The sequence below is a fragment of the Oncorhynchus mykiss genome, chromosome 5, assembly GCF_013265735.2.
Source record: "Oncorhynchus mykiss isolate Arlee chromosome 5, USDA_OmykA_1.1, whole genome shotgun sequence".
In the NCBI taxonomy this organism is placed as follows: domain Eukaryota; kingdom Metazoa; phylum Chordata; class Actinopteri; order Salmoniformes; family Salmonidae; genus Oncorhynchus; species Oncorhynchus mykiss.
The window spans coordinates 10,067,969-10,084,491 of record NC_048569.1 but is presented as its reverse complement, the minus strand read 5'-3'; the positions used below and the strand labels follow the sequence as shown (position 1 = coordinate 10,084,491).

Genomic DNA, 16,523 nt, shown 5'->3' with positions numbered 1-16,523 from the left:
GGACAAATACGCATCCTTGAAAAAGTAGGAAAAGATCCAATCAGACAAACATAAAAACAAAGATGTAACTACAATTTAACTCACTAACATCTAAAAACCTAAGACTTATTGTTATGTTCAACCAACATTTACTGAAAGCTGTCAAGCTTTAGTGGTTTTAGTTTTAACATGATCAATAGGCTACTAAAAGCCCACAATCAGAGCTTTTCTTTATCTACAAAAACCTAGCTCTCGCATTGCGGTAAAGCATATGAGTGACACCACCTGGTAAACTGTCACTGGTTTGGTTTCAGAGAAAATGATGATCAAGTACACTGGGTTCACTTACAGTATTACAGTATGTTACTATTTCCCATTGTGAGAGCAATGGCAACCCCACAGCAAGCAAGCCATACTATAGAATACTTTTCCAAGACATGCATTCTAAACTGTAATAAATATATATTGCTCTTTGACCAAGGCCTAAATAAGGACTCAGTTTTGACTGAATATGGAAGCAATTTTTACCAACAAAATCTCCCAGATATGCCAAAGTCCCCTAAGTTAGCCTATTCTTCCAACATATATTGAATAAAATATTATTATTATTTTAGAATATCATGATTATATTTTATTCTGACTGTTGGGTTTATTGTAGAAACAATCTCAGTAGCCTAGCCACCAAGCACATGGTGTATATTTTTACTTCATTTTCCCCAAATATATTATTTACCTTTTATTTAACTAGGCAAGTCCGTTAAGAACAAATTCTTATTTACAATGACGGCATACCCCGGCCAAACAAGAATCGGTTGTATAAATGTTCCTTTTAAATCAAGAGAGAAAAGAGGAAAGTTCATGATCAATGGCAGGATGAGGAGATCCACCAATACCATTCACGTGAACACCCAGCCCCTGGTCGTCAAGGAGACACTTCAGCTTCCTCGCGGATTCGAGCCTGGAGGTCTCTGACTACCTCGCCAGCAGTCAGACGTGCTCCCTGATTGGTCCGTACTCTCTCACCATACACCGTCATTCACTCACCCCATTGAACCGCTTCGACTGCTGCGGCGCATGGTCTCTCTTTACCTCTCGTTGATTGGTCGGATACGTAACGGGGTGGGCAATGCCGAAACTTCAGAACTTTGGATCTCTGTTATGATTGGACATGTATTCGGCACTTGGAAAACGGGGTGTCGTTCACAGGTACAGTACACTCGTCATATATAAATGGATTGCTGTTTTGCATGTTGAAGTCATTCGTTACTACCAAGAAAGTGTTAAGGGACTAAAGTTTGGCTGGTTATATAATTTAAGTGATAGACCACTTACTTTTTCAAGGTGAGTACACGGATTGATTACGGGATTGCCTTTCTCCAATCCACACGATGGTATACTGGGCTATTGCGGTACAGGCTACTGTAAAAGTAATTATACCTATTAAATAGGCTACACCAATTGTTGGTTTTATGGAACATCTTATTTTAAACTAGGTGACGATACAAGTTAGGCTTCTGTACACAAGGGTCAAGATGGTCAACGGAGTGTTCTGTCTGTGATGGATAAATCATCAGTGTTCTGTTATCTACTTTGTAGTCAAAATTGATAAGGTAATCTAAATTGATATAGCCTAAGAAACGTTGCTCCAAATTAGTAGCCTAGACGACTATTCATTTAGGTGCATATCAATTTAGCTCCAAATTAGATTGCTAAGGGGTGCTGAATTAAATTGCAAATTATTTTATGGTATTAGTAGAATAGATCCTAAATCTAATCTTGGACGCATATCGTGCTGTCAGGTGTTGCCATTTTACAAAGTACCACTGTTATTACAAAGTAACAAACGTGGTACACGAGAGGAACTAGCGTGCTACATTGTAACATTCTACGTCGAACGGTTCAGAGAATTCGAAACGGAAGCTGGTCCGTCCGCTCTTTCGTCCGACTGTGGTCACATCGAGTTCTGACCTTATGATCTGGTTAGCTAGCCTCTAAGGACAGCAAACAGACATCTTGTCATTACCCTATGATTGTAAGGTAAGATGATACCTATCGTCGATGGTTTTGTGAATGTTCTCGATGACTGATTATGTGAACAGACATATTTTTGCCATAGCTAGTAATCGAATTTCCTACGTAGCTAGCTAGCTGTCATCAACTAGAATTGGATTACATGGCTTGTAGAGATTGTAGCTGTAGTTAGCCCTGTTATGGCTATCCTCTTCCACTATATTGTCGTTCTGACACACTTGATGGCAGACCAACCATGGACTTGCAGAGCTAACATTAGCAAGCTAACATTAGCCAATCCAACTCTCTTTCTTGGATTTTTATTAGCCAGTTAACGTTAACTAGCTAAAAAAAATCACGAAAAAGGAGACGATAGAGGAAATAGTAACGCGTAAAACACGCTAGCGCAATTACTCACTACTGCAAGACATCTGCTGATCACATTGTTTGCTTCCCTGATGATCAACACTTCCCCTATTCCTTTTTTTCTGCGTTAAAGTCGCTCAGTTTTCACCCCACCCAGTAGGTGGCGTCAATGCACCTTTTGGGATGTAGTCCAAAAATAAAAATTATAATAGGAAGAAGGCTGGTATGCTTTTCAGACTTCCCCCACAAACCAATGTAATCCTAAAATGTCTACTCAGATTCCTACACAGGCTCTAACCTGAGAAGGGGGAGTATCTTCCACAGTGGTGGAAAAAATACCCAATTGTCATACTTGAGTAAAAGTAAAGATACCTTAATAGAAAATTACTCAAGTAAAAGTCACCCGGTGAAATACTACTTGAGTAAAATTCTAAAAGTATTTGGTTTTAAATATACTTAAGTATCAAAAGTAAATGTAATTTCTGAAATATATAATTAAGTATCAAAAGTATAAATCCTTTCAAATTCCTTATATTAAGCAAAATTACTTGACTTAACTGACTTGCCTAGTAAAATAAAGGTTAAATAAAAAAGATTATACAAAATATATATTTACATTTTTTATTTACAGATAGCCAGGGACACACTCCAACACTCAGACATCATTTACACATGAGGCATTTGTGTTTAGTGTGTCCACCAGATCAGAGGAAGTAGGGATGACCAGGGATATTTTCTTGCTAAATGTTTGAATGGGACCATTTTCCTGTCCTGCTAAAGCATTCAAAATGTAACAAGTACTTTTGGGTGTCAGGGAAAATGCATGGAGTAAAAAGTACATTTTTTTTTAGGAATTAAGTAAAGTAAAGGTTGTCAAAAATATAAACAGTAATTTACAGATACCAAAAAAAACTTTAAGTAGTACTTTACACCACTGATTTTCCGACAGTATTCCCTGCAATGTTTCTGCCGTGAAGTACTGAAGATCCAATCATATTTTTGCAGCTTTCACGATGATATCCAGTCTCTTAGATACTTTTGAAAATGTAGTGTGTCCTGTACAACTAACCCAACAAAATCCACCTTCACCATTAGTATTTCAGAATCTTTTATCTGATGAACGACATCAATAGACTGCTGGTTATCCGCTGCCATAGCTTCATAATCTCTACTCTCTCAACAAATTTCACAGCCTCCGCATAGAAGACCTGCTCGACAGCCCTGATCCTCGCTACATTGACCTCCTTCACCCTAACAGGTGAATTCTGGAATTGCAGCATTCTGCATCCTCAGACTCTTCAACACTGATAAACTCTCTGCAAATACTTGACCGGTGGCGAAAGGTTTTACATTTTATAACGTTGAAATAGTTTTTTTACATAAGCTCATAGTACAGGTTAATTGACATTCCCCAGCATGTTGTCCCTAAACCATGAAGCCTCGATATCCAGCGAGCCCGACTCTGAAAATCGTAATTTTCCACGTTGAAAGTTTAAAGAGCCACAAAGCTTTTTCCTCTTGCTCTTTCAATACACATGTAATCACTATGATACCACTCCTGGTCAATCTGACCCGACTCCACCTTTCCCACTTCGTCTGTCACCATCTTAGTAACCGCGAACGGGTCTCCCAAATAAACATCCTTATTCATGAAACATAATCCAACCAGAAACTGCTGTTCATTTCCAACTTGTGCTATTTTAGCTCCATTGTTGTTTATTATCATTATTATCATCATCCAGTCATTCTTTATTTATTTTACCTTTATTTAACTAGGCAAGTCAGTTAAGAACAAATTCTTATTTAGGAACAGTGGGTTAACTGCCTTGTTCAGGGGCGGAACGACAGATTTTTACCTTGTCAGCTCCGGGATTCGATCTTGCAACCTTTCAGTTAGTCCAACGCTCTAACCACTAGGCTACCTGCCGCCCCATTCTTAACAGCTTCAGAATGATTAGACTGCTAAGTGTCTTTGTGCAGAAGGTCCCTGGTTCGCGCCCCCTGGTCTGGATAACGACGTGAACTACTCTGTTGCACTTAATTCTCAGCCCTTATTAACCTACTGACCTCACATTCCACCATGAATAAAAATCTCCCCATATTAACATCTCTAAAACCTCTCTTCATCCTTGTCTTCTCTCTGTCCCAACCAGCTCATACAGAATGCCTGGATCAGCCCCAGCCAACGGCGAGGCCACGTGGCCCAAAGATGTGGGCGTCATCGCCCTGGAGATCTACTTCCCCTCACAGTACGTGGACCAGGCCGAGCTGGAGCAGTTTGACGGCGTGTCGGCCGGCAAGTACACGGTGGGCCTAGGCCAGGCGCGTATGGGCTTCTGCTCGGACCGCGAGGACATCAACTCCCTCTGCCTGACTGTGGTCCAGCGGCTGATGGAAAGGAACGGCCTCTCCTACGACCAGGTGGGCCGTTTGGAGGTGGGCACTGAGACCATCATCGACAAGTCCAAGTCGGTGAAGACGGTGGTGATGCAGCTGTTCGAGGAATCGGGCAACACGGACGTGGAGGGGATTGACACGACCAACGCTTGCTATGGGGGCACCGCCGCCCTCTTCAACGCCGTCAACTGGGTGGAGTCTAGCTCCTGGGACGGTGAGAGGCGTTGCTTTTAACGTTGTGTTGACATTGTGTCAACGTTTTGTTGACCTTCTCAAGTGTGATGTGTTTGACTGTGTGTGACTGTCTATTTTAGTCAAATATTTGACTGAAGAACACACAAGACGTATTTCTTAAGTCTGACACACACTGCCTCTAAATGGATCTACCTTTGACTTAGTATGCTGACAATAGAATAACCATAAATCAAATGTATCAGTCCATAATGAGAGAAGAAATCATCTGTTATTCATAAAGAATATTCAGTATTTGTCTGCTTACTGCCGTCTCTTTCTGCCCCCTGCAGGTCGTTATGCCCTGGCGGTGGCAGGAGACATTGCAGTTTACGCCACAGGAAGTGCCCGGCCGACAGGGGGCGCCGGTGCGATAGCCATGTTGGTAGGACCCAACGCCCCACTGGCTTTTGACAGAGGTAGGTCAATATCCTACTGTGTGTAAATAGTTGATGTTGACACGCTGACTGAAGCATGACTCCCCCCAGCCTGTTTATTATAGACACAGTTTCTCTGTTGTTGTTTGTTTAAGTCATTCAGGTCAATACCAGTTCAACAGTACACCTCAGACCTATTGTATTGACACACACATGTATACATACACACAATATCACTCACTGCTCATCTTACTGACGAATACACAGCTTTGTTTACATTTCAACAAGCCATGCGTCAAAGACACCGGCAGTACGTTTCCATCTCATAGATAGCCAGCCATTCATCCAGTTTCTGTCTGAATACATGTGATGCTGTACAACCGGGTTGGGGTCAATTCCAAAACACTTCCGGTCAATTTGGGAAGTACACTGAAATTCAGTGGTGGAAAAAGTACCACATTTTGATACTTAGGTAAAAATAAAGATACCTTTTTTTAAGTAAAAGTGAAAGTCACCCAGTAAAATACTACTTGAGTAAAAGTTTTTTAAAAAGTGTTTGGTTTTAATGTACTTACGTATAAAAAGTAAAAGTATAAATCATTTAAAATGTCTTATATTAATTTACAGATAGCCAGGGGCACAGTTCAAAACTCAAGACATCATTTACAAACTAAGCATGTGTGTTTAGTTAGTCTGCCAGATCAGAGGCAGTAGAGATGACCAGGGATGTTCACTTGATAAGTGCGTGAATTAGACACGTTTCCTGTCTTGCTAAGCATTCTAAATGTAATGAGCACTTTTGGGTGTCAGAGAAAATGTATGGAGTAAAAAGTACATTATTTTCTTTAGGAATGTAGTGAAGTAAAAGTTGTGAAAAATATAACAAGTAAAGTACAGATACCCCAAAACACTACGTAAGCAGTACTTAAAAGTACTTTACAATGCCTCTGAAATTCCAATTCCCTTCAATGCTTTTCAATGAGGAAAATGTGGAATTGGAATTTGGTTTACTTTCTGAATTGACTAGAATTAAAAATGGAATTGACCCCAACCCTGCTCTACAATGGGCGATTTTTGTTATTTTTTATATATTTTTTTAAATGTCACCTTTATTTAACCAGGTAGGCTAGTTGAGAACAAGTTCTCATTTACAACTGTGACCTGGCCAAGATAAAGCAAAGCAGTGCAACAACAACAACAACAACAACAGAGTTACACATGGAATAAAATGGTGCGTCATGTTTGACCTTGCAGGTCTGCGAGGTACACACATGCAGCACGCCTACGACTTCTACAAGCCAGACATGGCGTCAGAATACCCTGTGGTGGACGGAAAGCTGTCTATCGAGTGCTACCTCAGCGCGTTAGATCGCTGTTACTCTGTCTACCGCAACAAGATCCATGCACAGTGGCAAAGAGGTGAGAGAAATTAGCATTTGTACATTTTGTAAGATGCACATTGCTTGTTTAAAAATTTGATAACAACATTGTTCATTTCAATGCATCCACCATACCTTTTCAACAGGCCTTGGTCAATTCAAACACTCAGGTTAATTCAAACACTTTAGGCTAAATCCTAAATAGGTAAAGTGAGTTTAGGCCAGGCCTATAGTTCCCTTTATAGTCTTAAGTAGTTAACTAAGGTTCCTTTCCACTGAGGCCTGAAATTGGTTTAGTGAAAGTAGCGTGTTGCTAATGTCATCGCAGAGGGTATTTAGGTTAGGTACGAGATTGGACAGTGATCCTGAATAGTTTGTCCTTGTGTCACCCACCTCTGTAGTATCAGAGACCATTTTGACCAAAGCTTGTCTTTTTTCCCACTGTCAATATCAATATGGAACTTATCCGACCATGAGCTTGATTGAATTCTTGGTACGGCCTTTCTAGCAGACCTGGGTCAAATACATTATGCCAAATACTTTCAAATACTTCCATTATGTGTATTTCAGGTGTGCTTGACTTAGTTTATAGTTTGGGACTAGTCCAATGTTTCTGTTGTTCCTGAGATAGCTTGGGTATTTTAAAAGTATTTGATGCGGTTGTATATGACCCCAGTCTACTCGGTTTTATCATTGACCATCTGGGTAAAGCGGTGTATTTTGGTTTTAAATTAGATTAGTTTATTAGTTACATGCACAGGGTTGCGGGGGACAGGGGGAGCAGCAAGCTGACTAGTGGTGGCTATTCAGCAGCCTGATGGTCTGGTGGTAGAAGCTATTGGCCAGTCTTACAGTTTTTGCCACGATGCTCAAATACTGCCCGCGTCTGAGTGATTGAAGCGGAGAGAACAGACAGTGGCTCGGGTAGCTGAGCTCTATGATGATGGTCTGGTGGTAGAAGCGGGGGGAACAGACAGTGGCTCGGGTAGCTGAGCTCTATGATGATGGTCTGGTGGTAGAAGCGGGGAGAACAGACAGTGGCTCGTGTTGCTGAGCTCTATGATGATGGTCTTGGCTTTCCTGCGACACCGGTCAGTTTGGCTCAAAACATGTCCTATGTTCTACACAGAGGGTGTGGACAAGCGTTTCAGCCTGGAGGACTTTGGCTACATGGTGTTCCACTCTCCCTACTGCAAGCTGGTGCAGAAGTCCTTAGCCCGTCTGGTGCTCAGTGACTTCCTCAGCCACCCCAGGTCCAACACAGAGACTGGACCATTCAGTGGCCTGGAGGCTTTCAGGTTAGAACTCCACCGTTAGGCTTGCACCTTATTAGCTACGTAGTGCACTACCTTTTGATTGGTCATAAATTACCATAGATATATTATTCCCACACACATCTACAATTTAAAATAAATACATATTTAACCTTTATTTAACTAGGTAAGTCAGTTAAAAAAAAACTACAGGATCGGTGTGGGTGTGTGTGTATATGTGTGTGTGTGTGTCCCCCGCGGGACGGTTGAGCTAATGTAGGCTAATGCGATTAGCATGAGGTTGTAAGTAACAAGAACATTTCCCAGGACATAGACATATCTGAAATGGGCAGAAAGCTTACATTATTTTTAATCTAACTGCACTGTCCAATTTACAGTAGCTATTACAGTGAAAGAATGCCATGCTACTGTTTGAGGAGAGTGCACAGTTATGAACTTGAAAATGTATTAATAAACCAATTAGGCACATTTGGGCAGTCTTGATACAACATTTTGAACAGAAATACAATGGTTCATTGACTCAGTCTAAAACTTTGCACATACACTGCCATCTAGTGGCCAAAATTGAAATTGTGCCCAACCTGGAATAGTACATTGTGACCTTTCTCTTGCATTTCAAAGATGATGGGGGGGAAAAAACACATTTTTTGTTTGTATTATCTTTTACCAGATCTAATGTGTTATATTCTCCTACGTTAATTTCACATTTCCACAAACTTCAAAGTGTTTCCTTTCAAACGGTATCAAGAATATGCATATCCTTGCTGCAGGTCGAGAGCTACAGGCAGTTAGATTTGGGTATGTCATTTTAGGTGGAAATTGAAAAAAAGGGTCCGATCCTTATGAGGTTTAGAACAAATTCATATTTTATAATGACGGCCTACCCCAGCTGGGCCAATGGTGCGCCGCCCTATGGGATTCACAATCACGGCCGGTTGTGATACAGCCTGGAATCGAACCAGGGTCTGTAGTGATGCCTCTAGCACTGTGATGAAGTGCCTTAGACTACTGCGCCACTCGGAAGCCAAAATGGCACATTTATTCAAGTAATTACGATCCTCCAAACATAATCCAACCAAGATTACCATAACTCCTGGTTGGAATACAAATATTAAATATTATTGAACGTTTATTTACATAGGGAAGTCCCAGAGAGCACTGCTTCACAAAAACAAAGCAAAAAAAGACCAATTACATAATAAGGACGTTACAATTACAACAACAAAGGTGAGAGCATGATAAATTCAAAAAATCTCAAATGCGGTGCTGTTCCAGTTTGTCCCCAGAATAGCATGTAAACGACTCTATAATACAGAGCCTTTGGAAAGTATTCAGATCCCTGACTTTTTCCACATTGTGTTACGTTAAAGCCTTAATCTAAAATAGATTTTTTTAAATTAAAAATCCTCAGCAATCTACACAAAATACCCCATAATGACAATGGAAAACAGGTTTTAAGAATTTTTTGCAAATGTATAAAAACAAAAATACCTTATTTACATAAGTATTCAGACCCTTTGCTATGAGACTCAAAATTGAGCTCAGGTGCATCCTGTTTTCATTGGTTATCTTTGAGATGTTTCAACAACTTGATTGGAGTCCACGTGTGGTAAATTCAATTGATTGGACATGATTTGGAAAGGCACACACCTGTTTATATAAAGTTCCCACCGTTAACAGTGCACGACAGAGCAAAAACTAAGCCGTGAGGTTGAAGGAATTGTCCGTCGAGCACCGAGACAGGATTGTGTCAAGGCACAGATCTGGGGATGGGTACCAAAAAATGTCCGCAACATTGAAGGTCCCCAAGAACACGGTGGCCTCCATCATTCTTAAATGTAAGAAGTTTGGAACCACCAAGACTCTTCCTAGAGCTGGCTGCCCGGTCAAACTGAGCAATTGAGGGAGATGGGCCTTGGTCAGGGAGGTGACCAAGAACCCGATGGTCACTCTGATAGAGCTCTAGAGTTCCTATGTGTAGATGGGAGAACCTTCCAGAAGGACAACCATCTCTGCAGCACTCCACCAATCAGGACTTTTATGGTAGAGTGGCCAGACGGTAGCCACTCCTCAGTAAAAGGCACATGACAGCCCGCTTTGAGTTTGTCAAAAAGCACCTAAAGACTCTCAGGCCATGAGAAACAAGATTATCTGGTCTGATGAAACCAAAATTGTAGGAGGAAACCTGGCACCATCCCTACGGTGAAGCATGGAGGTGGCAGCATCATGGTGTGGGGATGTTTTTCAGCAGCAGGGACTGGGAGACTAGTCAGGATCAAGGCAAAGATGAACGGAGCAAAGTACAGAGAGATGCTTGATGAAAGTGCTCAGGACCTCAGACTGGGGTGAAGGTTCACCTTCCAACAGGACAACGACCCTAAGCACACAGCCAAGACAACGCAGGAGTGGCTTCAGAACAAGTCTCTGAATGTCCTTGAGTGGCCCAGCCAGAGTCCGGACTTGAACCCGATCGAACATCTCTGGAGAGACCTGCAAATAGCTGTGTAGCAACACTCCCCATCAACCCTGACCGAGCATGAGAGGATCTGCAGAGAAGAATGGGAGAAACTCCCCAAATACAGGTGTGCAAACTTGTAGCATCATACCCAAGACTCGAGGCTGTAGGTGCTTCAACAAAGTATGGAGTAAATGGTCTGAATACTTATGTAAATGTGATATTTCCGTTTTTTTATTTTTTATAAATTTGCAAAAAAATTCTAAAAACCTGTTTTTGCTTTGTCATTATGGAGTCTTGTGTATCGATTGCTGGGGAAAAAATGATTTCATCGATTTTAGAATAAGACTGTAACGTAACAAAATGTGGAAAAAGTCACAGGTTCTGAATACTTTCCGAAGGCACTGTATATATGACTCTAACTGGCTCTATCCTTCCCTCTATGTGCTGAGCAGGGAGGTGAAGCCAGAAGAGACCTACTTCAACAGGGATGTGGAGAAGGCCTTCATGAAGGCCAGCACAGAGATGTTTGATCAGAAGACCAAGGCTTCCCTCCTCGTCTCCAACCAGAACGGCAACATGTACACCCCCTCTGTCTACGGCTGCCTTGCTTCTGTCATCGCACAGTAAGTCTCGTATGAATCAGAGTAAACTCATTTTTACATAAAAGGTGCTACTTTAATTATTACATGAACTTACTACTTGAATTAGTCATTAGTAAGAAGAAATGCACATAACAGTGTCATTATTACTGTGTAATTATGTCTGAAAGTACAGTGTGACAACATTTGTAATCACTCTGTGTTACATTGTCCTTACTGACCTAAGCACAGTGTAAATACAGTATAACTGTGTTATTACAATAGTTATACAGTACTTAGATATATCTCAGTACTGTAGCAATAAGGACACTGTAATTAAGTGTTGCTGAAATGATAGTTATGGAGAGGCACACATAGGAGTGTTTGTGTGTGTGTGTAACACGTTTGTTCCTGGACAGACACACACCTCAGCACCTGGCGGGCCAGAGAATCGGCCTGTTCTCCTACGGCTCAGGGTTTGCCGCCACACTCTACTCTCTCCGAGTCTCCCAGGACGCCACGCCTGGTAGGTTCACCTCACACTGGGGTCGTCACCTGTATGGGATGGGGGAAACATCTTGTCAATAGAGATGGGTTCCACTGATATTTACGCTCCAAGGAACTAGAAATGAACCCATCTAGTCTTGACACTTCTGGATTAGATGGCTGGGCAAATGAGGCAAAAGAGAGGAAAGAGAATTGTCTCGTGCTAGGGGTTATGAACTGAGCTGGTTGTTTTTGGACTGAGCATTGGTTATTAAGTTGAAATATGAATGAGTAGGAATTGGGTCTTTCCCGGGGTCTGTATTTATTGTCTGTTGGTTGGCCGTCTCCCTCCCCCAGGCTCTGGATTGGATAAGCTCTGTGCCAGCCTGTGTGACCTCAAGGCCAGACTGGACTCCAGGAGGAAGGTGTCACCTGCCATGTTTGCTGAAAACATGCAGCTGAGGGAAGAGACCCACCACCTAGGTATGTCCACACACACACACACTACTCACACACACACACACACACTCACATTCTACACACACACACACACACACACACACACACACACACACACACACTACACACACACACACTCACATTCTACACACACACACCTACACACACACACACGCACACACACACACACACACACACTACTCACACACACACACACACACACTCACATTCTACACACACACTACACACACACACACACACACACACACACACACTACACACACACACACACTACTCACACACACACACACACACACTACTCACACACACACACACACACACACACACTCACATTCTACTCACTCACACACACTCACACACACACACGCACACACACTCACATTACTCACACACACAGAAAGGCCTGAGCCTTTATTGAACTCATGTTTCATTTGAAGCCATGCCCGTCCCTTTCCCATCCAGCACCGTACGTGCCCCAGGGCGCTGTGGAGGAGCTGTTCCCTGGGACGTGGTATCTGACCCGGGTGGACGAAAAGCACCGTCGGGAGTACTCCAGACGCTCCCTGAACGACGACTTGCCCCTGGAGGCTGGCCTGGTCAACTCCACCACAGCCACTGAGGTACAATACAATTGTATTGTTCAACGTAAATCGGAAATCAAATCATTTATAAATGAAATAATATTCCCAACCTCGCAGACACTACTCATACACATACACTAGTGGCTGGAAGCAGCACATTGTATGGAGGCTAGGTCACTGAGAGACATTTAGTTTGCATGCAGGCAGCACACATAAAAATAACAATGCACACAGAGAAAGAAGAAAAACAAGCTCCATTGTTCCATATTAAATAATTATATTAGCTACATAAAAAGTGACATTAGAAAACAGGAAGTGGTTTTTACGTGTTGCTTTCTTATTCCCAGCAGCACATCCCAAGCCCAGTGAAGAAGATGCCCCGCCTCCCCGCCTCCACAGCTGGTCCTGAGGCGGTCACCGTTAGCAATGGGGATCATTAAGCTAAGCTTACCTCTGTGAGGTACAGGTAGACATGGAGGACGATCAACAAAGGACATTGGAAACACAATTATAATGCTAGCAGAGAGGACCCCCCCCCCGTGCACCTTCTCCTCAGAGATATGTTTTCTAACATATTGCTGAATGCTGCGTAAAACCAAGCTATTTAACTATCACATCGTAGAATTTATCTTCAACCATCATTGCTCTCAAATATGTAACAGGGAGTAATATTATATGAAATGTGTGTGTTCCATTGGATGTATGGAAAGGAAAAGTGTTTGTCAAGGTAGCAGACATTCCTGAAACTAAAATCCTCAAGATTCCACATAATTCCTGAGCCAGGGTGAAAAAATTGATCAGATTTCGGCTATTAAGATTATGTTTTGCATAAATTTGCATTTCCCTTTTTCAAAAATAATAAAATAAAGTATTTATAGCCGAACAAATTCAACAAGTTCTTTTTTTATTTAATTTTGGACCAATTCTTTGTTAAAAATATTTTTTATCTTTACTTATCATGACGCAAACTTAACAGTGGAAGAAGAAAAAAATCATAGTACATTTATTTAATCCGGGTATTGAAACTAAATGTTGGAGAAGAAAAGTAGAAGGGATGAAAAATAGAAGCTCCATCTTAAGTCAACTATTATCTTCACTCGTAGCATCAAGAGGAAATGGACGCTTGAGGAACAAGACTGCCTGCAGGCCTTTGGGGATAAAAAGGGAAGTGAGGCCTCTTAACTCTGTTTGTTTATCAAATGCTGCTGCTACTGTTGCAACTTGCTGTAATGACCTTTTTTTTTAACCTTTATTTAACCTTTATTTAACCAGGCAAGTCAGTTAAGAGCAAATTCTTATTTTCAATGACGGCCTAGGAACAGTGGGTTAACTGCCTGTTCAAGGGCAGAACGACAGCTCGGGGTTATGAACTTGCAACCTTCCGGTTACTAGTCCAACACTCTAACCACTAGGCTACCCTGACTTGAGCTGTACAAAGCAGCTACACCCCTACTATACCTTAAGTTTGACCGATTTCAGAATACTTCTGTTTGCTATGTAGGGGAAACATAATAATTATGTGGGCGCTTATATTTATCTTATTTCACACGTGTGAATTGGAAATGAGTTTTTTGCATATCCCAACTCCCCCTTGAGATACCCTCGGAGAGTGGGGTCACGTCCAGGGATCAGGCGTTATTGACTGCAACCCTGGAGCAATTAGGGTTAAGTACCTTGCTCAAGGGCACATCAACAGATGTTTCACCTACTCGGCTGGGGAATTCGAACCAGCGACCTTTCAGTTACTTGCCCAATATTCTTAACCGCTACACTACTAATAGTCAGAATTAGTTTTCTCTTAGGACTCTTTGTTATACCACCATGGACAAATATCAGGGAAGAGGGACTGAACGGTCTGAGTTACATTTAAGTAATTTAGCAGATGCTCTTATCCAGAGACACTTACAGTAGTGAGTGCATACATGTTCATATTGTTTTGTACAAGTCCCCTGTGGGAATCGAAACCCACAACCCTGGCGTTGCAAGCTCTTTGCCCTACCAACTGAGCAACAATTCAACATGTTTAAATCATGTGATCAATGTTTCCCGCGGCGGTGATTGCACTACAGACTAAAACGGTGAAATGCCTCAATTGAGCATGCCGTTTTATCAGAGCTTTAATTCTCACCAGGCTCTGATAATCTATACAATATGTAAAATAACATTTTGTTTGAGTTCTTGTTTGTCCTTAAATATTTTTTTGGGGAAAACATTTCAGCAGATAAATCTATTTCCTGGAATTACGTCAATTGACATGGTCAATTTAGTCTCCGTGCAGAAACTTTTAAATCAGTTTTAAAAGACATATGTCCAACAAGTTATTGTTTTAATGTAGTGTGTTGAAGAAAGTCAAATTCTGTGTCTCTACAACATGTCTTTCCTTACTAGACTTAAGGGACTAGATGCTGGCCTGAAAGGGTTGTGTTTTCTCCGAGGTCTCAAACGATTTTTATTTGTTATTTTTTATTATTTTTCTTAACACTGACAGGGATAGGACTAGTTATAGACTGTAAAGAAACCAAATCTTGACACAGGCAGAAAATGCTCAGGCAGAAATACCTGCAAACATCAGCCTTAAAGCGAACAGAGTTGGGGGCATACTTATTTTTTCTTTCACATTAACTGTTTTGCATTTCCTCTGCAGCGTTGGGCGACAGAGTTGTAGTCCATTTCCAATCTCTCAAGTTTGAGAAGCCTTACAATAAGCATGTACTAAATGTAGAAAATAGCTATACCCATGATAATGTACAGATTTTTTAACAGCCAAGATAAGTTGCCTCTGTTTATATCTGTGTATGGCTGATGTTTACATTGTTTCTCTGAGATCAGATAATAAAAATAAAAAAAATTGGTGGGTAATGTATAGTACTAACTAAGATTATTTATATTTGTAGATATAAATAAATTGGCGTCTGATCAAGTGTCTCTTTTATAGCAACGATCTGTATAGAGATGATGTAATAACAATGTAGAGATGTATTAAGAGATGAACTGAATAATAAATATATGTTCATTTAAAGTGGCTGTTTCCTGCTTATTATATGGCTGTAGGGTGGGGGTATCCAGACTTCCATACCTTTATAGATGAGGTAAAAAGGACAATGGAACTCAACCAAAACAATGGAAATGCCATGGAAACACGTGGGAGGAAAGATCCTGAATCTCGTTATTGTCCCACAGCAAAATAAGCCTACATTTAGGCTAATGTTAAAAACATTTTGTGTGTGTGTGTGTGTGTATTTCACACTATGTTGAGGTAAAATCAGAGTATAATGCTTGTATGGATGTTAAACCCAATACATGTTCACGTCATAGTCACCAAACCATTACAGTTAAAAACAACTTTGACTATCACCACAGATTTCTGTATGCTAGCTATGCTACCAGTTTAAATTATACGAACGGGAGTTAGCATTTAGCAGTCACTTCTTCTAAACCTGAAAACGGACAACTTCTAAATGTTATGCAGCTAAAACAGCCAGATATATCCAAATCTGACTTTAGTAACTTCATTGTGGGCCTGTTAAAATACACCAATCATGACTTATTTGATGAATATCCATCCACTTTGCTAGATTAGATTGTTGTTTGTGCACCAATCCAGCATCCTTCTATCCCCCATGGTCTCCGTTCCATTGCGCATCTCTACCTTCCCAATGTCCTACCACATATATGGTATTTTATCAGTTTATACAATGGGTGGTTCTAATCCTGAATGCTGATTGGTTAAAACCGCATTCCAGCAGGTGTCTGTCTATTTAAGCAATAAGGCCTGAGGGGTGTGGTATATGGCCAATATACCACAAACCCCAGAGGTGCCTTATTGCTATTATAAACTGGTTACCAACGTAACTAGAGCACTATAAATAAATATTTAGTCATACCCATACAGTCTGATATACCACGGCTGTCAGCCAATCAGCATTC

At 41.2% G+C, this 16,523-nt stretch overlaps 1 protein-coding gene across 6 annotated transcripts; it reads left to right on the top strand.

Moving 5' to 3' along the window:
• Positions 1-1,110: 1,110 nt before the first annotated feature.
• hmgcs1 (3-hydroxy-3-methylglutaryl-CoA synthase 1 (soluble)) lies at positions 1,111-15,615 on the top strand. 6 transcript variants are annotated; one of them, XM_036976744.1, is made up of 11 exons: positions 1,197-1,320; positions 3,548-3,613; positions 4,509-4,966; positions 5,277-5,402; positions 6,615-6,779; positions 7,869-8,037; positions 10,924-11,094; positions 11,469-11,575; positions 11,893-12,018; positions 12,478-12,635; positions 12,944-15,615. In XM_036976744.1, the coding sequence occupies exons 3-11, from the start codon at positions 4,519-4,521 to the stop codon at positions 13,034-13,036; spliced, it is 1,563 nt and encodes a 520-aa protein (XP_036832639.1). In that variant the 5' UTR covers positions 1,197-1,320; positions 3,548-3,613; positions 4,509-4,518; the 3' UTR covers positions 13,037-15,615. The 6 variants fall into 6 exon arrangements, with proteins under 6 accessions (XP_036832637.1, XP_036832639.1, XP_036832640.1 ...); XM_036976741.1 differs by lacking the exon at positions 1,197-1,320 and adding an exon at positions 1,888-2,016 and having other exon boundaries at positions 12,947-15,615; XM_036976740.1 differs by lacking the exon at positions 1,197-1,320 and adding an exon at positions 1,889-2,016.
• Positions 15,616-16,523: the final 908 nt, after the last annotated feature.